The sequence below is a fragment of the Protopterus annectens genome, chromosome 11.part0, assembly GCF_019279795.1.
Source record: "Protopterus annectens isolate FY-2018-M chromosome 11.part0, PAN1.0, whole genome shotgun sequence".
Lineage (NCBI taxonomy): Eukaryota > Metazoa > Chordata > Ceratodontiformes > Protopteridae > Protopterus > Protopterus annectens.
This window is the reverse complement of record NC_056745.1, coordinates 548,967,101-548,989,693: the sequence shown is the minus strand read 5'-3', so window position 1 is coordinate 548,989,693 and position 22,593 is coordinate 548,967,101. Positions and strand designations below refer to the sequence as shown.

The 22,593-nt window shown below is 38.1% G+C and overlaps 1 protein-coding gene across 1 annotated transcript in view; it reads right to left on the bottom strand.

Annotated features, from left to right (window-relative positions):
• Nucleotides 1–22,593, bottom strand: part of GRIP1 (glutamate receptor interacting protein 1) — a 2,220,015-nt gene that overhangs the window by 1,243,250 nt on the left and 954,172 nt on the right. The window contains exon 7 of the mRNA XM_044088060.1: nucleotides 6,591–6,736. Within this exon, the coding sequence (XP_043943995.1) occupies nucleotides 6,591–6,736 (146 nt within the window). The remainder of the gene's footprint in view (nucleotides 1–6,590; nucleotides 6,737–22,593) is intronic.

The window sequence follows — 22,593 nt, the reverse complement described above, 5'->3', positions numbered from 1 at the left end:
AAATGTCATATAATAAATCATTTTCATATAATAAATAATTTTATACTTTGTTAGATCTAATCTTGAGGACTGGAGCAATAGAAATAGTATAATTTAAAGCTGGGTATTCCATGGCCGCTAACCTAAGCTGCCAACAAAGTTCCCTATTGAGTAACACATTCTTCTAGTCAACCCCCCCCCCCAGGATCCAACACAACTTGATCAATAATGCCAATAGTAAACTTGGTAAAATTAGCACATTTAAAGGAATGCTTATAAAGGGCATTCGTCTCCGTCTCTTTCCTAATATCACTGACGTGTTCATAAATTCTGGTCTTAAGAGCCCGTTCAGTCTTACCTATATAAAAACTACTGCAACTCTCACACTTAGCAAGGTACACTATTTTACTGGAGTTGCAGTTACCTTTTAGAAACTTAACCTTAGATTGCATAGTGTTATTTAATACAACTTCGGTTGATGACGAAATGTAGGACACTGCCTACAACTACCAGTAGGGACAGTACCCACCTTCAACTTACTGTACCCTAATTTGCTTTCAAAATGTTTCTTGAAATTAGTACCGGTTTTGTATACAAAAATTGGTTCATTACCCATTAAGTTGTAAATGTCAGAATTAGTTTTAAAAATGCACCAGTTTTTCTTTATTGCATTCTTAATGTCACTGAATTGTGGGTGATATTGTACAACACACGCTTTCTCAAATTTAGATGTACTACTACATTTGCCCATATCTACCAAGCCAGTACCCAAGAGAGGTATGTATTTCATATTCCAACCCTCGTGTACTTCCCCAATAATGCCGTCCACCAAGTTTTTTGGATAACCCCAGGCGTAAAACATACTGGCTAATCTAGCCAATTCTGTTGACACATTGTGAAAATCCGAGGTAATTTTAGCCACCCTAATGGCTTGTCCCTTAATCAAACTTTTCTTCTGTGTGTAAGGGTGGCAACTCATGTAGTATAAATATGAGTTACAGAAGGTATCTTTCCGGTATATGTTGGACTTAAAACCCTCTGCATTGTGGGAAACCAAGGTGTCTAAAAAACATATCTGTGAAGAGCGACTATGGTGGGTGAATTTAAAATAGTCAGTAGTCCCATTAATGTACTTCACAAATTCATCTAACCTTTCACTGGTATCCTTCCATAAAATAAAAATATCATCCAGGTACTGTATATATAAGTGTAGGTTCTCTGAGAAACAACTGTTGAAAATATATTTTTGTTCCCAGCCAAGGAGGACCATGTTAGCATAGACGGGGGCAGATGCTACACCTATGGCCACTCCTTTAATCTGTTGAAAGTATTCTTCTTCAAAAAACACAAAATTGTTCTCTAATATAAGAGCCATAAGTTCCACCCAAAGAATGACTTGTTCATGAGGGAATGAGGAGTGAAGGAATAACATCTCCTCAAAATATTCCAAAACATACATCCTTTGGTATAACTGAAAACAAATCTTTCAAGTTGATAGCTCCATACACCAGATTTCCTTCTTTAGATGCCCCAAAAATTCCCAAGAGTCCTTAAGTAAATGGGCCATATTGTCAACCACAATTTTAACTAATTTATCCACATAGACTTCCAAATGATGGGTTTTAGAACCACTGGCTGAAACTATTGGCCTAAACGGTGGATTGGAGATGTTCTTATGGATCTTGGGAATACCAAATATAGAAGGAATCACAGGGTTGTTGCTGACCATCACCATATGCCCAGCCAACAAACAGCCTTTCAATTCATATAGGTTCTATATAAGGTATTATCCTGCCTAGAAAAGCAAAATTTACAGAGAAGTTGCCTTGGCTGCCATTATCTCATTTACCCCCGAATTTGTGTGTACTTTTCATTTAGATGAATATCAGAGGCCTTCCTGAGATTGAGGAGAATTAGTGTGCCAAAAAATGTAACAATTCTCTCTACAACTTTGAGAACCACAATAACATCTGAATTGTTTGTATTGAATTAGAATTCATTCTCAGCTTACTGCACTTGAATTACTTTAACTTGTCAGTGCCATTTAGCCCAAACTATTTATTTTCTATGATCACACTGGGATGCTATATGCAAAAGTCTGATGTTTTGCCTATATCCAAAACCATGTAAGTGCTATAGGACATTTTTTTTTCTTTTAAACTAATCATGCATGAATAGTTGGGCTGTTGGAGATGGGAGTGAAACATAGTACAGTTAAAACAAAGAGGTTATCATAAAAACAGAATATGAATCCGATGAGACTTATTAGTGGTTTGCAGATTGTAATTGCCAGGCTAGTTATATATACTACTTCCGTGACCACCATAACATAGAGAAAAATAAATACTCTTAAGATATAGCAATATCAGACTTAATGTATAAAAGTCACCATTTTTACACATTCAAGTTCAATCTTCCTGGACTCACACTTTTGAGTTTCAGAATTTAAATCTGTTACCTAATTACTGATTCAAGCTATTAATCAGGGAGGTTAACCAGATAAAGGTACTGGTGTATAAAATAATTGGCTGAGACATTTAAAATAACTGAATGAAATATAAGTGGAATTTTACTTAAGACACACATGTAGTATAGAGTGCTGAGAAAAAGTACCTTTCCATGCTTTACAGATTCCGTTTATGAATCAGGCAACCACTGATCTACGTTTTTCTCTCCTTCAAAATAAGAAGGTTGGTACACCCCCCCTTCCCCAGCAAGAAAGTCAGCTGGATAAAATCCCTTGAGATAAGAGCTAAGTTTTTATAACTGTTCTCATAGTCTTGACAGTGCAATGGTGCAGAGGCAGGGAATCTGCATGAATCATCTGTGACCCAAGTTCAGGTACAGATTCAGGTCACTAGTGGGGTGGATGGAGGAATAGTATGAAGTGGAGTCAGGTTTCCTATTCCAATGGAAAAGTTTGGTAAAATCCAATATTCTTCCTGAAAGATCATATTGTCAAATTACAGGGAGTGGTAAAAGTGTCTTTATGTCACTGTATTAGCTGCCCCCACAATTAGAAATCTTGACCAACTCCATTGAGAATGATGGCAGCCAGCTCTGCACCCACAATTCTTGTGTCAGAACCCTCAAGCTGCAGGGTTACAAAAGAGACACCACTGAAGTCAATATAGAGGATAGAGAAGGCCCATGCATGTAAGGAGCTACCTATGAAGGAGACCCTGGGGCATCTGGGTTGGGTGGAGGCTGAAGCCAGTGGAAACAGCCAAATGCTAATGGCCAGGGTAGGATATAACAATATTCTCACAGTCAGATTGCTCTATAAAAGATAAAACACTCATCTGGTCATTCAGGATCTCTGACATAATTGTCCACATAAGCCACAAACACTGACACAATAGGTGGCAATTTTAATCTTATATGTAAACTAGATTCCTCTGTAGCAGATGAAAATGAAAAATTACACAGTCAAAGCCTAACAAAATGGAGTTAAGTGATGTAAGAAATAAAACTGTTGCTCACACAGCAACAGACATACTACACAGTATAAATGGTGTACTTAATGTGAATAGTGTATAGTATATTGTATGTTAATGACTATGCAATGCATGCACAGTATCCAGCATGCAGTTACATATCATTACTCGGGTCTTCCTTGAAATGAGGCTACTAGCCAAGTGGGGCTAACTTGGACATCACAGGATAAATAAATAAATAAATAAATAAATAAAATTATACCCTACCTCATCCAAGGGCAACCATAGTGATTACATAATGTATATGCTATGCAAGTTAATTCTCATTGAGTTATGCTATGCCTGCTAATTAGTTCAATAGTTACACTTTTTCTAATCTTATTCAGAATGCCGGGCTGTGCTCCTCCTAACTGGTTAATTATTAAGTAAACAGCGCATTTGATCCAGCAACACTTTCACTAAATCCTCTTTAGGAGTAGTGTTTCTCTACATCACTGACCTTGTTTGATGTCTTACATTAGGCAGACCATTTTGTTATTTTCATCACTCTGTCCTCTCTGTCACTCCTGAGCAGCCTGTACCTAGGTACCACCATGTCTCATCTCCTCTTGTTACTGGCCCATGCTTCTCTGGTAATCAACAATGTGCACCCTTCCCTCCATGCATCACTAACTCTCACTCACATCTTCCTACCCAAACTCCCTGTAATGCAGACCAGTATTACCTAGCCATACACTGTCTCACACAATTCAGCTATTCAGACCTACAACAAATGAGAAATGATCACATTAGGACAGTTTTATGGGTCACTAAGGAACTAGCTGTGAAACTGTCCAGAAAAAGCCATGTGATTCCACCTCTCTATTCTGAGAAGTACACACTCTAAAAAGGCAGCTGCAATTCATCAGCATTCTCCAAAATAAGAACAACCATAAAACAATACTCAGAAATGCAAATGCCTAGAGTAATGAATTAAGCAACATAACACCCACAAGCACCTGAGTTGAAAGCTATAGCACACTATTTTTCAAAAAAAAAACTGTGGATGCATACATTTCTGGTACATTAAACAAAATACATTCAAGAAACAAAAACAATAATTTTTAGTGCTAGGAAAAAGCTGACTTCTATCTCCATACCTGCACAAATCATTGAGCATCCAAATAAGACTGGTGAAAATGTCACATCATTCAAATATCTTAGGATTTGGTTGAACCATTTACTAAATTTCTAACTCCACCTGAACTACACACAAAAAAAAATCAGTGCTCTTCTATACTGGGTTAACAGTATCTCTCCTTTTCTATCCAGACCCTGTAAGAATGACATGGGTAAAGATATCATATTAGCTTAGCTAGAATATGGTTTCTCTCTAATATTTCTCTAAGAGAAATGCATCCACAATCAATCCATCTCAAATGCCATATACAGATTCATCACTCTCTCCCCAAGAAATGAACACTAATGCAAAACCATTGAAAAAGATAACTGGCTGCCTGTTAAACAATATGCTGATTTTCTACTCACCTTTAAACTATTTAAACTTATTAAGAATGATACTCCCACTAGCTTCCAGAATATTCAGAGATGCACCAACATATAACCTTAGAAATCTTAACCACTCGGGTCCTCTCTTCCAAACTCCCCAAAATAGCCTTCACTGCACAGACCACACTTTCTTAGTCCTTAGTTCTAAACTGTGTGAGCTGTATTTAATTCTTTTACTTTTATTTATTTATTCTTTGTTGCCAGGGCTAATTCCACTAGGCTAGTTGTCTCTCTTCAAGGAAGACCTGAGAAGCTCTTCTCTTAAAGATCATTTCTCTTACACTATTTTCTAATCAGAAATAAAAGCACATTTCAAGACTAGGAAAATGTAACAGTTATCTCTCTGGTCTTAAAATTTAACCTGTTCCTACTCTTCCCTCTGCATATCTTGCTCTGATTCTACTTTAATTTGATTTCCATTCTGCATATAATTCATACGTGCATATTGTGTTTTGTCGTTTACTTTGTATATAACATAATATATCCATTGCCTTTATACCCTCAAGCCAACTCTGATATTCACTTTATGCACATGCACACATACACACACACACACACACACACACACACACACACACACACACACACACACACACACACACACACACACATATATATATATATATATATATATGGATCTACTACTATTCATCGAAAGCACATTTCACCGTGCACTTTTCACTGAAAGCACATTTCACCGAAAACACATTTCACCAAAAGTTGTAGATGGCCTATTCCCCACTGTAGTGCGACCCTAGAGTTAGTATATATAGTAAGGGGGGCATATTTTTAATATTTTGAATTATATACATGAATACATGTAATTGCAATATATTACTGTTCTCTGACAATAATATATACATAAAATATGTGGGGGGCTATGCCCCCCACACCCACCTTACTATATATACTAACTCCAGGGTCGCACTACAGTGGGGTAAAGGCTCTCTACAACTTTCGGTGAAATGTGTTTCTGTGAATTGTGTTTTCGGTGAAATGAGCTTTCTGTGAAAAGTGCACTCTAATTTGATTTTCAGTGAAATGTGCTTTTGGTGAATAGTAGTAGATCCATATATATATATATATATATATATAGTGCATTTTGTCATTCACTCTTTATATAATGTCATGTACCTATTGTGTTTTTCCTACGGTGAGGCTGAAAAAAGTCCAATGAGACCAGTGCTCTACTGGTTAAAAAAAATAAAAAATAAATAAATAATTTGGTCAAAAACTCAAAATATCAAAAGACAAAAATGTTGAAAACTCAATATATTGAAACTGGTAATTTACCCTTTCTCCATTGTTGTGTTATCTCGGAGCTGGTATGTATAATTAGCAAGGGCTGTGGGAGGTGCTGCAATGAATAATATTTTGAGTTTTTTATATTTTGATTTTCAGTATTTCCAAGCAAATGAATGTATTCCAGGGATTCATACAGGGTTCTAGCCACCCACAGGTAACAGGTGATGCAAACCACAGTATATAAAAGGAAAACAAACAAAAAATCACACTGTTGATGTGAATAGCCATACAGACAGAACAATAGTACAATATAATTATTCTTAAAAATGAAGAAAATATGTAGGAATGTCTGTAAACAGAAATACTAACAATCTAACTTACCCATTACTGATACATCATATTCTATTAGCAGAGTTGCTTCCTGCCCACACTGTTTTAAAATGCTCATAGCATCAGGATGTGTTGTTCCACGGAGATGAATTCCATCAATGCTTAACAGCCTGTCACCTGGCTTAATTGTGCCTTCTCTAAAGTCAGAAAATAAGTAATTTATTGCTTTATTAGAGATAAGCACTTAACATATAACAGTGCATCCAGTTTATTTCTAACATCTTTAACACTGAAATAAATATATATTTTTTAAATGAAAGCATTCTGTTGAGATATATATATATATATATATATATATATATATACACACACACACACATACATACACACACACACACACACACACACACAAACCACAATGTAATGTGCATTAGCTAGGAAAAGTTATTTTGTTATTAAAAGCACCAACAAAATTCTACAACAAGCTGATATATCAAAGCATATCTATATTTCAATCATTTTCCTCACGCACCTTTCTCTGGTGAAAATTCTGGTTTCTCGTTACAACTTAAAAAAATTCCATGTTATAACTTTAACATCTATTTACTTTAAGCATATAGGTTATAAACAAATTCCATTTCTGTAAAATGAGTCTGTGAGTTGTTATTGAAATACCAATGCTATTTTTTTCTGTTTTGTCATAAGAGGTATGAGAAAAGGATAAGAAAATCAATATTGTTAGTGAGAAAATAATATCATTGAGTATTTCTCTCCAATTTTAACAAAACTGTACTGCTATCAGCAATACCTAAGCCCAATGGGAAAGACAGAAATAAGTGGGAACATATTTTTGGGAATGAACAAGAGTTCTTTGTCACAAATGTTGGGGGAGCAAATGGTCATAACTAAGGAAATAATTAAATTGAACTGAGATACAGGGCCCGATTCCAAAATGCTTGCTCTTGTTAAGTGACTTACTCCTTTGTAAACCTGGGCTAGAAGACTTGCTGTTGGTATAAAGGACTTATCAGTGTATGACCTATCTATAAGGCAAGTAAGTAAACCACAATGAAAAAGAAAAATAAATTATGAAAAATGACAATGAGTGATCTTAGAAACTTTGAATATCTTTTACATTTTAATATCCAGCACTTTAGTAACATGTCTTTAAAGGATTCAAACACTTATTTAAAAACATATATATTTAAAAACTTAGGAAACATCACATGACCAATCAACAAATAAATACCAAATTATTTAAAGGGAAAAACATCCACTAAATTCAAAAACCTCATAGAAACATTTTAATGCGCGCGCACACACACACACACACACACACACACACACACACACACACACACATACACTGTGTCAACTTTCAAAATTAATTCAGCTTCATTCTGAAGTAAAATTCCTTCAATATTATGTTCATCTCTAATATTAGCCGCAACCTGTAATAAAACACATACTTTTACAGTCTGTAAATCTCCAGTGTGCTGAAAAAGGATTATCAGTATTTTTATTTTTGACATCGCTTATGTGTTTTTGAAGTCTGACCTTAAACTTCCTTTTTTTCATATAACAAGACCCACATATATAGTGCATTACACGTGAATAAACTCTTCTCATTTATATATTCTACTCTATTCACTATTTATTTACAAATATCAGAACGACCACAGGGTAACATTTCTGAAAGCAGTGACTTACTCACTGTCATAAAAACCATTCTCCAAATTATCTTTCATACTTTTTCCATTTTATAAGAAATAAATCTCATCATCACTCAATATCTTCTAATATTAAAAAAAAAAATCACATCTGTGAAAACATTACACACAGTAAAAAATGTATTTTTTCCATCAACACTTAATGTATTCCTTATATATCCTTAAAAATACTTATCTATCCCTATCACATACCTCTAAATTTATCTGCTGCATAATCTCAGTAGGGTAATTTCTACTTTCAAAAAGTTTATTCATATTTTCTGATTATATTAATAAATCATCTCATTTAGTACATGTTCTTCTAAATTTAAAAAACTCCTGTAGTGGTAGAGCTCTTAACTTACATTATGTGTGGCAACTAGTGCAATCCAGACAATTGTTGCAAGCAGTAACTTTCCTATGGGATTTAATATATCAGTTACCATTTTCATTTCATAATAAGATATCTAAAAAACATATATTATAACAAATATGTTTTGCAAACCTGACACCTAACTCATTATTCATTAAATCATTAAAAAGTCAAATCCCTCAAATAACAAATCATCTATGTATTTACAACAGTTCACAATATTATTTCGATAAAAATGTTTAGAATAAATATGCTTAATTTTAACAAAAAAATAGAAATATTTGCATAATTTGGTGCAAACAAACACACCCCATTGCTTCTCCTTGTACTTGCAATACCATTCTTTGGCAAAAACAAAAATGTATTAACTTTCATAATATGAGTGTAACAATAGAATCTCCAAACTCCAAATTAAAGCTTCCAACCCTTCTTTGTGTTTAATATTAGTATACAAGCACTCAGCATCCAGTGCAACCCAAAAATAATAACATTCCCATCTCACTTCCAATAGTTTTTTCATCAAATCAGTAGAATCTCTAATATACGATGCTAACTTTTCATATAAGGACACAAAATAGAATTCAAAAAGATTTCCACTTATTCCAAAAAATCACCACAACCTGATAAAAATAGGTCTGCTAGGTAGATTAAAATTATCCTTAGGTATTTTAGGTAAACAATATAAACAAGGTATTCCACCATGTGGGACTATTAAGTTATTTTAATAACTTTCAGCTAAAAAAATGCAATCTAGCCATCTTATATAACAATTCATAAAACTCCTGTAAGGTCTTGTTATAATAAATACTAGATGTTTTCTTATATTTGTTATCATTGCATAAATGTTTCATACACATCTCATGATACAAATCACATTCCATTAAAACAATATTATTATTACCCTTATCCAATTTCTTTAATAATGTCCTGTGGTCATGTTCATAGATTCATAGTTATATACTAAGCTGATGACCACCAGGGATTTTAAAATGTAGCCATGCAATCCAACCCAACTGTGTTCATATGTATCACTGATATTTATTAGGAGTGGGTATGTTAGGAAGTTTCTAGATGTTATGTGGTGGGTATGTTAGTTTAGACACTACTGTCTGCCTCTGTCTATCAGACACATGGGGGTCAGACCGGAGTGCATTTCTGATTTCCCATCCATTGGTCAAGGTTATGCTTAAAATAATAAAAAAATCTACCAAAACAACAGAGGCTCCCAAAGCAGACATCCAAAAATCCACCACCTCAAAACAAAACACATGCAACACATACTTCAATAAATCAGTGTGTCAATCAATCACAGCCCTTAAGGCCAAACACCATGCCTGATACACTAGTAATAGGTGACTCTATAGTCAGACACACTGATGTCCCGCTTACCAGGCTGAACAAGGAGAGGGTGACTGTGAGCTGCCTATCGGGAGCTCGGATCCGCCACATAACACACGCACTCAGGTCACTCCAAAGCAAGTACAAATATGACTCCGTCATTGTCCATGCTGGCGTGAATGACCTGAGACATACCTCCCTGGACTACATGAAAAGAGACATAGAGGAGCTCTCTGATTATGTAGCCCAGGCTGGTATGACCCTGACCCTGAGCAGCATCTTGCCCTCACCAAGAATGATGCCACAATACAAAGACAAGATGATCAGCTTTAATAATTGGCTGAAGTACTGGTGTCATTCTAAGGGGATCCAATGTCTGTCTGCTTGGGATGACATGTTGGGCAAGCCATGCTGCTTCGCAAGGGATGGCTTGCAACTGTCACCACTGGGCTTCCGGATATTGGCTAAGGCTCTTGCCACCCTCATAGTGCCTTTTTTTAGGGAAGGCTCAAAAGACAAACCCACCTCCTTAGAAAACAAAAATGGAAAAAAACTAAGGGTAATGCTGCTCAACGCCAGAAGTCTAAATCTCAAGATGCAGGCACTCAATGCACTCCTCAGTATGGAGAACATCGACGTCTGTGCAGTAACTGAAACCTGGTTCAAGGCTCCTGAGAGCACCCCAGTGCTACCAGGCTATACCTCGTATCATGCTTTTTGGCCCCAAAACCCGGGCCGAACCACAAAGGGAGGGAGTGTCCATATTCATCAAGGACACCCACACCTCCAGGTTAGTAGCAACACATGAAGCATCGGAGACCATACAGGTGCAACTAACCATAGGCAAAACTGCTATACAACTGGTAGCATGTTACAGACCACCCTCCCAATCTCAGGAACCCCACTCAGCCTTCCTGAAGACATTGGAGGATATGAATGTATCACAAAATACCATCATACTGGGAGACTTCAACTACCCTAACATTGATTGGGTACATTATTCTAGCCCTAACACCCTAGCCCAAAGATTCCTGGAATTCATAAATTCAAATGCACTGGAACAACTAGTCACCTCTCCCACTAGGGGAGATAATATACTAGACCTGATCATCACAAACATGGGGACAAAATGCTCCACACCGGAGGTATACCCCTCACTAGTGAGATCTGACCACAAACTAATCACCCTGGATATACATATCCCACCTCCACCCCCAGCACAAAAGACCACAGTGAAAAACTTCTCAAAAGCAGACTTCACTCTTCTTAAGACTGAGATGGTATCCTTTAAGCCCACTGGGCCAGTGGATACCACATCCCACAATGCTGAATCCTTCAAAATGCTTTCTATGGACATCTCCAAGAATGCATGGATCATGCAATCCCAAATAAATCCAAGACTCTCTCCACCAAAGGCAAGCGTCCTGTCTGGTGGACCTCAGCCATTAACAAATTGTATAACAAAAGAAGGACGCTACTGCACGACAGAGCAAAATCCCATAAAGGGAAGACATCTCTGATCAACACTAGCAGAAAACTACGTTCTCTCATAAAAACATCCAAGGCCAACTTTGAGAGAAAAATCGCTAAGGACACTAAAGATAACCACAAAGCCTGCTTCAGCTATGTTAGAAACCTGGGCGGAAACCCTCAGGTATGCTCAGAGTTAGTTCACAACAACAAAAAATACACTGAACCCACAGATATTGCCAACATTCTGGCTGACAGGTTCAGTGCAAATTTCTCCCCTCCCTCACCCCCAAAAGAAGAAATACTTATCCCAGCTGAATGTAATCTCCCTGTCATCTCAGATGTCCAGGTGAGAGCCGCCCTCAGCAAAGCTAAAAACACAGCATCAATGGGACCTGACGGTATCCGGGGTTGCGTGCTACGTGAACTCCAGGAGGAGCAAAACCCGCACATAAAAATGCTATTTAACCTTAGCCTTACTACAGGATATGTACCTGAACACTGGCGTACAGCAACAGTGGTCCCACTCCACAAAGGGGGTACCTCTACAGACCCTGGGAACTACTGCCCCATAAGCTTAACCAGCCTGGTCTGCAAAGCTATGGAAAGAATCATTATGGAACTCATAAACAGAGACATTGGGGACCTACAGACACTTGATCCCACCCAGTTTGGCTTTGTAAAGGGCAGATCCTGCCTTTTGAACCTGGTTGACTTTTTTGAAACAGTCACTAGAGCCATTGATGAAGGCAAAGCAGTCCATACAGCCTACCTGGACTTGGCTAAGGCCTTCGACACAATACCCCACTCAAGCATCATAGATAAGCTCAACAGCTTAAATGTAAACCCTTATGTCACTAGATGGGTTGCAAACTGGCTAAAGGACAGAACCCATAAAGTTAAAATCGCTGGTGCAATGTCAGACTCAAAGCCAGTCACAAGTGGTGTCCCACAGGGATCTGTCCTGGGACCCCTCTTGTTCGGCATTTATGTCTCAGATGTTAAAGCAAACATGGGAGGGTTGTGGCTGACAAAGTTCGCAGATGACTGCAAACTAGGCTCCATAGTCGATACACCAGCGGACACATACATCCTACAAAAAGGCCTCACAGAAACGGACAACTGGTGCCGGAGTCATGGCCTTAAACTAAATGCCAAAAAATGTATAGTCATCCCCTTTAGGAAAAACAAAGTACCCACAAATTATCACATAGACAGCAACCCACTGAGTACGGAAAAAGTAATCAGAGACCTAGGGACCCAAGTCGACAGCGACCTCTCATTTGACACCCACGTTGCCAAAGTGGTTAGAAAGACATTCTACCTTGCACACCTTATCATGAAGGGATTCACATCCAGATCCAAGGATGTCATTGTACCCCTATACTCCTCCCTCATCAGACCCATGATTGAGTACAATGCCCCATTTGGTATGTACCTCACCCGGCATTTGCAACAGCTGGAGAGACCACAAAAGTACCTCACCAAGAGGATCAAGAGTCTCCAACATATGTCTTATTCTGCCAGACTAAAGAAACTCCAGCTCTATTCAGTAGCATACCACCTGCTCAGAGGTGATCTGTGCCTGACGTACAAGGCCATGTCCAATCAGGAACTGATGGACATGCTCCACCTCAAAAAATCCAAATCCATCAGAACCACGAGAGCTAAAGACTTAAACCTCGGCACAAGTATGAATAGGACATGCTGGAGGGATAGATTCATAACCCAGAGGCTGCCCATGCTCTGGAACAGAATCCCAGTTCATGTTAGGCAGAGCCCCTCACTAACTCTCTTCAAGAGAAATCTTGATGAGTGGATGGGAGATCGTAAGTTTACCCCAGGGGTCACCTCTGTGTCACTACTAGACAGGGGCACAGTAAACTAATTCTATTATATAAGGGGACCTTCACTGTGTCACTACTAGACAGAGACACAGTATTCTAAATCTATTCTGTACATTTTTGTACCATTTCATGGGGTGGCGAAAGTCACATCACTATGGCTAGGCTTACAAATGCCCCAGGGCAGATAGCCTAGTACTAAATTATGAAACTATGAAACTATGAAATAGGCTTAGGGATGGGCTTTGCTTCACATGTTTGGGGAACCTGTTCCAGAGCATGGGGGTCCTCTGAAACACATCTCTGTCTAACCAACATTTCTTATTTATGTCACAACATAATTTAAATCCTTGTATCTAGTCATTCTGATGCTGTTTGTTTTACAGATGTGTAAAAGGTCCATCAGAGCTGGATCTGAGGATGCCTTGTATGCCAGGCATAGATCATCTCTCATTAATCTGTAGGAGACAGAGTATATAGACAGGCCTTTATGGCAATTCATACAGGAAAATGTGCTTATACCCTGGATTCTCCTAGTAAGGAATCATTGTGGGAATTCCAGTTGTTGCAGAGGTTTGGCCAACTACATGCCAAAAAGAGCATTATACTCAATGATGATAAGGGATGGATAAAGTATCACTATGATTTCCTTGGACCTGGATACTCATTATACTCAATGATGATAAGGGACGGATAAAGTGTCACTATGACTTCCTTGGACCTGGATATTCATTATACTCAATGATGATAAGGGACAGATAGTGTCACTATGACTTCCTTGGACCTGGATACTCATTATACTCAATGATGATAAGGGATGGATAAAGTGTCACTATGACTTCCTTGGACCTGGATACTCATTATACTCAATGATGATAAGGGATGGATAAAGTGCTACTATGACTTCCTTGGACCTGGATACTCATTATACTCAATGATGATAAGGGATGGATAAAGTGTCACTATGACTTCCTTGGACCTGGATACTAATTATACTCAATGATGATAAGGGACGGATAAAGCATCACTATGACTTCCTTGGACCTGGATACTCATTATACTCAATGATGATAAGGGACGGATAGTGTCACTATGACTTCCTTGGACCTGGATACTCATTATACTCAATGATGAATAGGGATGGATAAAGTGTCACTATGACTTCCTTGGACCTGGATACTCATTATACTCAGTGATGATAAGGGATGGATAAAGTGTCACTATGACTTCCTTGGACCTGGATACTCATTATACTCAATGATGATAAGGGACGGATAAAGTGTCACTATGACTTCCTTGGATCTGGTTACTCATTATACTCAAAGATGATAACAGATGGATAAAGCATCACTATGACTTCCTTGGACCTGGATACTCATTATACTCAATGATGATAAGGGACAGATAAAGTGTCGCTATGACTTCCTTGGACCTGGAAACTATGCCTTTTCTTATAAGTTGGGGGACATAGAATGATTTTCTTACTACCTTGCCCACATGTTAGTTAAAGACCAGATTACTGTTTCCATATATTCCTAGATCCCTGACTACTGGGTCAACTCTTAGGGGTGTCTTATCAATGGAGTAATTAGCCCGGGAGGCAGTTTTCACAAAAGTCAATATAATGCATTTCTTGGCATTGAATTTTAGTCTGTGACTTTGGCACCAGTCATTTGTCTGTGTTAGACCTTCTTATATGATGTTTGTGTCATGGAGAAATCTATGATAGCTCCTAATTTGCAATCATCTACAAACCTGGTTAGCCAAAGGCCTTCATATTAGCCTTTAACTCAGAGAAGTAGATGCCAAATAGGAGCAGTCCCAGCATGGAGCCCTGAAGTACCCCATGGAGACTGTTTTTTTTTGTTTGTTTGTTTGTTTTTTTTAACATTTATTGAATTATCACTTGTGACATATGCAAACTTACATTTATATAGAAGTAAGCAAACCGTATTAACAAGTTCATATTTACAAACATTTTACATCACATATATTGTTCTATACCATATAATCAAAGCAACATTACATAAATGGTTCAATTTCTGCTTTCTGCTAAATCTCATTCTTCCTCCAAAACATTTTTTTCTGCATGCATTATTCCCACAATTTCAATTTTTCCCTATATAACTTCCTCCTACCCTTTTCTAAAGATCCCACTTCTTATTCTTTTATCTATGTTACAATATTCACTACTTCTAGTAGAGTTGCTTTAGAGTTTGATTTCCATTTTCTAGTACTTGCTTTTTTGGCAGCCATTAGAATTAAGCGTAACAAGGCCTTACTATGTCTAGACAATTCAGATCCTGTACCACAGCTCAAAAAATAATTACCATAGTTAAACTCATTTGCTAGCCCAGTACTCTGTTAAGAACTTTTAAAGTTTGCCAACTCATTACACTGTGAGAACATGTGTCCCAGGTACCTCTTTCTTTCTTTCTTTCGCATTATACCTCCAACACTTGCCGTTTACCTCAGGAAAAATTCTTTGCAGTCTTCTTGGGGCACAAAAGTATCTATATAAATACTTCCAAGTAAAAATCCTAAATTTTCTAGACTTTGTTGAATACTTTGGAGCTATACATACGTCCATCCATTGTTTCTTTATGAATTGCTTATCTAATCTCTCTTTCCAGTATTTTCTGACTGCCTTTGATAAATTCCTGTACTTATCGGTCAATATTTTATGTGCCCTGCAAAGTATCTCTTTTTTAACAGCAGCTTTACTTCTAGATTAAATTAAAATCTCAATCAGTGCAGGTCTTTCATTTAGGATTCTCCTATCCCTTTCCCTTTGTCTATCCCTGGAGTTCAATTCCTGACATGGAAGCCCATCAATAGCCTGCAATCTAAATGTCTTCTTGGCCTCTTCCCATTTTGTTAACTTTCCCTCTCTAATTATTTGCTCCCAAAATTCCTGCCCTTCTTGCCTGTTCTTTGTACCCCTAAATTGCATTCATCCCTATCAGCAGAATCCCCTTTCCAAATTCCCATGCTGGCTTAGTTCTTAGTAAGCTTTCTGCTACAGTATGAACATAATATTCTGTATAACTGTTGATATTCTCTTTAAAGGAGACCCACACCCACAGACTCAAAAAACATGTTTATTTCATCATGGTTTGGTGTTTCCTACATTTTAACACCAAACATAATTTAAATATTTTTATATGTAATTTCTGAGTCTGACCACCTGGGGTCTGGCATCTTGAAGGGATTCTGATTGTTTAGTCTGCCTCTAGGTATCCCACAATGCAGTGGGATACCTCGTCTGTAAAAAGTTACATCACGCAGGCCTCTTTCTTCCTAAAGCTCCTGTCAATGCATTGATTTTACATGCATACACTGCTGACTGCTGTCTTTCAGTCAGTTAGTTTTAAGTAACATTTCATACCATTCAATGACTACTTAAAACACAAGCAGTGCAAATGCCACAGAACAGACTTTCAAAGTGATTTTTACTGCTGCTTCTTTTTAGAATGGTTAGACTGCATTTTTTTTGTGAATCCTAAATTGTACTAGTTTGACTCATCTCCTATCCCCCTTCACAGCTAACTTCTCTTGCAGTCAAAGTGCTAAGGGTAATTTGAGCTGTTACCTGCTATGTTTGACAGCTTGCAGCAGGACACTTGACTCATGTACTGTTTCTTTGATCTAGCCTTTACTTTCTGTATGGGTAGGGGAAGGACCAGGGAGCTGTGACATCACAGCATGGGTGGGTTTTTAGGACAGTCATGGTGATGTCAGTTTGGGGAGGGAATTGGCCAGAAAACTACCTGTACTCAGTGGCCTTGATGACATCAATGAATTGGAGACTTTGTTAAGGCAGGATAAAAGTTTTTTTGAATGTGAAACCACCACAGTACAGTACGGTACTGTTCTAGTGGAGAGAAACAGTCAATTTAAAATATTTTAAATGCTGTGTTGTTGTTTATTCATAGCAGGAACAATGAATGTGGGGGGGAAAGGACAGAGAACTTGAGCATTTAGTAACAGAATCCCGTTGTTGTCCTTTAAGGATCTGCATCCAAACTCCTAGTTTTTAAATAACCCCTCCTGTTTCATCATCATCATTATCCCTTTCCACTTTGAACTGTAGCTTTCTGCTTGTGTAATGTGTAAGAGCTCTAAAATATCTCTTATAATCAAGGTAATCCTAAATCTCCTTGTTACATAGGGAGGATCAACTTATCCCACTTGACTCTTGCCCTGTTCCCCACCCAGATAAAATCCTTCAACACTTCATGAATTACTATCCACAACTTCTCCTCTGGTTGATAAAAATATGCTTGACGTGTATAAAACTAAAGAGACTAAAAACATTTTTATTGCTGGTATCTTGCTATTAATATCCATAGGTAAGAGCTTTCAGTTTCTCAGTTTTTGTATTATTTTTTGTTTAGTCTCTTCCCACATATCCTTAGCTGTCATAACAGAATTTGTTTTTAATTCATACTCCTAAATATCTCATTTTATTATGTTCCCAAAAATATAGGTATTGCTAAACCAATTCACCTGTGGCTACACAATTTATATCTATAGCCTTTGTTTAATCTTCATTAATTTTATATCCTGAAAAAAAAGATAAATATCTCATAATGTTCCACAACACCAAAATGTTTTTTCTGGTTCCGTCAGGTACAACATAAAATTATCTGCAAATAAAATCAACTTTTCTTGAACATCATTCCAATTATATCATTGAATTTCTGAGTCCCTTATTTTCTTTCCCAGTGGTTCTAAACATATCACAAATAACAAATGGGAAAGAGTGTAACTCTACCTGGTTCCTCTGTTCAAACACAACCTGGTGACCTGTCTCTTACTAGAGGTGGTATCATCCATCCTGACTTCCCAGGTACTGTCTGTGACCCAGCTGGCAATCCAGTGGATTAATGTAGGGGGTTTATGCCCAGTTTGGTGATTTAGTCAACTATACCTGAGTGGGATATAGTATCAAACAATTTAGTCAGGGCCCGGTAGGCAGTATGTACCATTTTCCCTAAACCATTGCCTTGGTGAACTTCTCAAAAAGGTTCACCAGGTTTAGCAGCATGTTGGTTCCAGTGTCTGAAAGTTGGCTATATCTTTGTTGATCGTTCCCATGATAATTCATTCCATGGCTTTGCATATTTGACTAGTCAGACTGATAGGTCTGTAGTTTCTGGCTTGGCTGATAGTCCACCCATGGGAAGTGGGATAACAGTTGCAGTCCTCAATTCTCATAGTACAAAGCCTGTTCTGAGGCAATAGTTGAAGAGTGACTTAAGTGGTCCTGATAGGTCATATTTCCAGTTATTTAAGAAGCATCCCAGGATACTGTCAGGGCTCAGTGAGGCTGGGTTTTTGGCCTTAGCAAGAACTGCCAGGACCTGTTCCATGGTAACAGTTGGCGGGGGGGTTATGCTAGTAGGTATTTCATGGAGGGAGGCTGGGGGGAGTGGGGCATGAAGTCTGAGCTGAATTTGTCACTCTGCTCAAGGAAGATGACACCCTTGTACACCAGTTCAGTACACTGATGTGTGCTGCCTTTGAGGTTTTGGACATAGTTGTAGAAGGCCTTGTGGTTGTCTTTAGCCTGTGAGGCTATGTTGACCTCATAATTGGCCTTCTTGGACCTAGATAGGTACCCTTAGTTTCCCATTTAGTTTAATTAGAGAGCTCCTATCATTACTGGAGTTGCTCTTCCTAATTTTAGCCATGACTTTTTTCCTTTTATTATCTACCCTATTACTGTTAGGATTTCACAAGTGTGGCTTGTTTTTAGAGTTTGTTTTTAGGCTTACTTCCAGAAGGTACAGCAGCCTCTATAGAGCCATTTACATGACTGTACAGGGTCTGTGTGAATAACTCTGCATTGGTTGTTGTGAACTCGGGGTTGGGAGGGATACTGAATTAAAAATATATATATATCGCTTAATAGGGTGCAGTTTGCTTTGGAATAGTTCCTAACTGTTGCAGGGTTTGCTTTTTATTTTGAAGGAGACACCTTTGTGGTCCAACCTCACCAGTGAAGAAGTGACATGGGATGGGGGGGGGGGAATGCAACACCAGTACCAAGTCCAGTATGTTTGAACATCTGGTGGGTTTCTGCACTATCTGGTCTGGGGTATTTGTGTTAAGAGAGTCCAGAAATCATCATGCATTCTTGTATGAGGCAGTATATGTTTCTTAGTCTATAGAGGGATTGTTAAAGTCTCCCCTGAACAGTGATAACAATTATAACTCCCACCACTGTTCACTAATTATCTTGCACATAATCCCCTGAACAGTGGTAACAATTTTAATTCCCACTACTGTTCACTAATTACCTTGCACATAATTTGTATTTATTATCATTACAACTATCTAGTACATTATAATGAATGAGATTATAACATTTAGGAATCACTGTGTTTTTATGAGCTGGTGTAAAATCACTTTAACATGGGTATAAAAGCATTTAAATTCTTATTTTCATATTCTGTTTTACTAACACAAGTAATAAAGGAAACATCTGAAACACAAGACTCATCTAATAAATATATTATTGTTAAAAGGTTATCATTCAAATTAAGAAAAATGTATTTAAATATAACCATCATTCCAGTCCATATAGTTCCTTCTCAATTGTAGGTCAATTAAGAAAATTATTTGGGACAAATTTCAAACACAGCCATAAAGCAGAAATTAATGTTTTTGAAAAGGCAAAACTAATTAAATCAATTACTGCACTGTCATCAGAAAAAGAGCCAACATTTTTGTTTCTTCTGTCCCATATGAACAAATAAATCCAGTAGACAACATAGAGTACGTAAAAATATCAAAAAAGTCACTGATCTTTCAAAAATACACAGATTGTGTCCATCTTTTCCTTTTCCTCTCTCAATGCTGGCCTCCTTTTCCTCCACAAGGGTAATTTCCTTTCCGATTACAAAAAAGCCTGGTCCCTCTTTCACTAAATCCTCTATCTATACTTCTCTGTCCAGCTTTCCTTCTTGAATAAAAATTTTCTCATCACCAGATGTGCTCACATAATTAGTACTCCATTGAAGACACTTTGATCTCTGTTATGTTTCTTACTTTGTTTGTTACACTCTAGAAAAATGCTGTATTCTTCTTGTGATCATCTCTCTCTGATATTTTATTCTTTGTTCTTAGAAGTTCATCTTCCATATCTTTAACTTTATTTTCCATTTCCATAGTGATATTTTTAAATTCACACAAAGGGATTTTCTGTTTCGTCTGCTTATACATTCCACTTAACTTCTCTTGCTATTTTATATTTTTAACTTAATGACATTCTATGCATATTTGCATCTAGTCCATAGCGCAATGGTCAGCCACAACTAACCAGAGTTCCTGAAATGCCAGTTCCACTTCATCTTGTCATCAAATAATGCACTCAACATCATTGCATATTTTCCAGCTCATTGTACTTCTCTAATGCCATCATTTTAAGATGAGCTTGTCTCAACTATTTATGATGCTTCTACTCACCCCACTACCATAAGCTTGTTTAAGCAATTTGAGAGAGTCAGACATGTAATGATACCATTTAATTCCTCTACACCACTAGTCAACTCCTCCTGGGTTAGATCTGACCACATACTAATCACCTTGGAAATCCACATCCACCCCCCCCCCTCACAAAGGTAACCACCATGAAAAACTTCTCCAAAGCTAACTTTGGGCTCCTAAAAAAGTACAGTTGTGTACACTTACCATAAATGTCGATGTTCAAGTGTATTCACTGTTGCAGTTATTACATTTGGGTTATCTGCCTGCAGGTTGCCCTCAGCCGGACTGAATATCAGAGTCTTGGATTCCTGCTTCAGATGCTGTCCCTTCTTCCATGATGTCAGGTCATCAGGGGTATAAAACATGCAGCCGACGCCATTACATCAGTTTTTCTTGCCCCAGATGTCAGGTGCCACCATAATGGAAGCAATTATATGTTATGTCAAATACACCCAACAAGAAAGAAAGGTAGAGCCAAGAGGAGTCAGGGGGCTGGAGGGAGGGTAACCAGGACTCAACAGTGAATACACTCGAACATCTACATTTATGGTAAGTGTACATAACTGTACTATGTTCTTCATGTTTCACTGTTACAGTCATTATATTTGGGTAGATTCCCAAAGCTAAGGAAGGGAGGAGGAATTTAGAGAGCATTAGGACCAGCTATTAAGCCCTGCAAAACTGCGTGGCAAAACCAGCTCTGGATTTAGAAAAAATAGGCATGTGGTAATGCTTGGTGAAGGTATGTACAGAGCTTCAGGTAGCAGCTTCTAGGATGTCCTTGGTAGGGACTCCTCTGAGAAAGGCTGTAGAGGTATATGCAGCCTGGTGGAATGTGATCTAATCCCCTGTGGGGTAAGTTTTCCATGGTGCTTATAGCATAAATGAATGCAATGGGCTATCCATTTAGAAATGGTTTGCTTTGAAATGGCCTTCCCCTCTGCCCCTGCAGCAAAACCAACTAGCAGCTGTTCAGATTTTCTGAGAGGCTTAGTCCTGTCCAAATAAAATCTCACTTGTCTGTGCACATCCAAAGAATGCAGTATTCTTTCTCCTTTGCTTTGTGGATTCGGGAAAAAGGCAGACAAATGAATGGATTGATTTAGGGCCACACTAGACACCACCTTGGGCATAAAGGAAGGATTAGTCCAGAAGGAAACCCTGTCTGCATGGAAGATAATGAAGGGCTCCACTGCTATGAGGGCCTGTAATTCAGACACTCTTCTTGTTGTGAATGGCTAGAAGGAAGGCTGTTTACCAAGAAAGGAATTTCAACTCTGCAGTTGCTGCTGGTTCAAATGGAGGGAGAGTGAGCTTCTCCAATACAAAGTTAAGGTCCCAGGCTGGAGTAGGGGCTCGCCTGGGGGGGTCTTACATTTTTTAGCCCCTCTGAAGAATTGCTTTAACAGGGGGTGAGAGAAGAGAGGTGGTTCAGTATTATAATGTGCTGAAATGGCAGAGGCATAAATTTTAATTGACGAGAAGGATAGGCCCTTGTGGAACATTTCTATTAAGTACTGAAGAATATGAGGTAAGCTGGGCATAGTAGTGCCCATCTCCTGAGTCTGGTTCCAGGAACAGTATCTTTTCCACTTTTCAGCATAGGATTTTCTAGTACTAGGTCTCCTTGCTTCCAGAATGACATCTAGCACCTGCTTACTGAGGGATGCTATTGGAGAGCTCAAGGAATTAGCCAGGCTGCAAGGTTCAGGGTTTGAAGCTGAGGGTGTAGAATCTGGCCCACCTGCTGGGACAGCAGGGAAGGTGTCGGAGGTAGGTGCCATGGACCCAGCAGTATCATACTGCGCAAGAGGGGGTACCAGTGT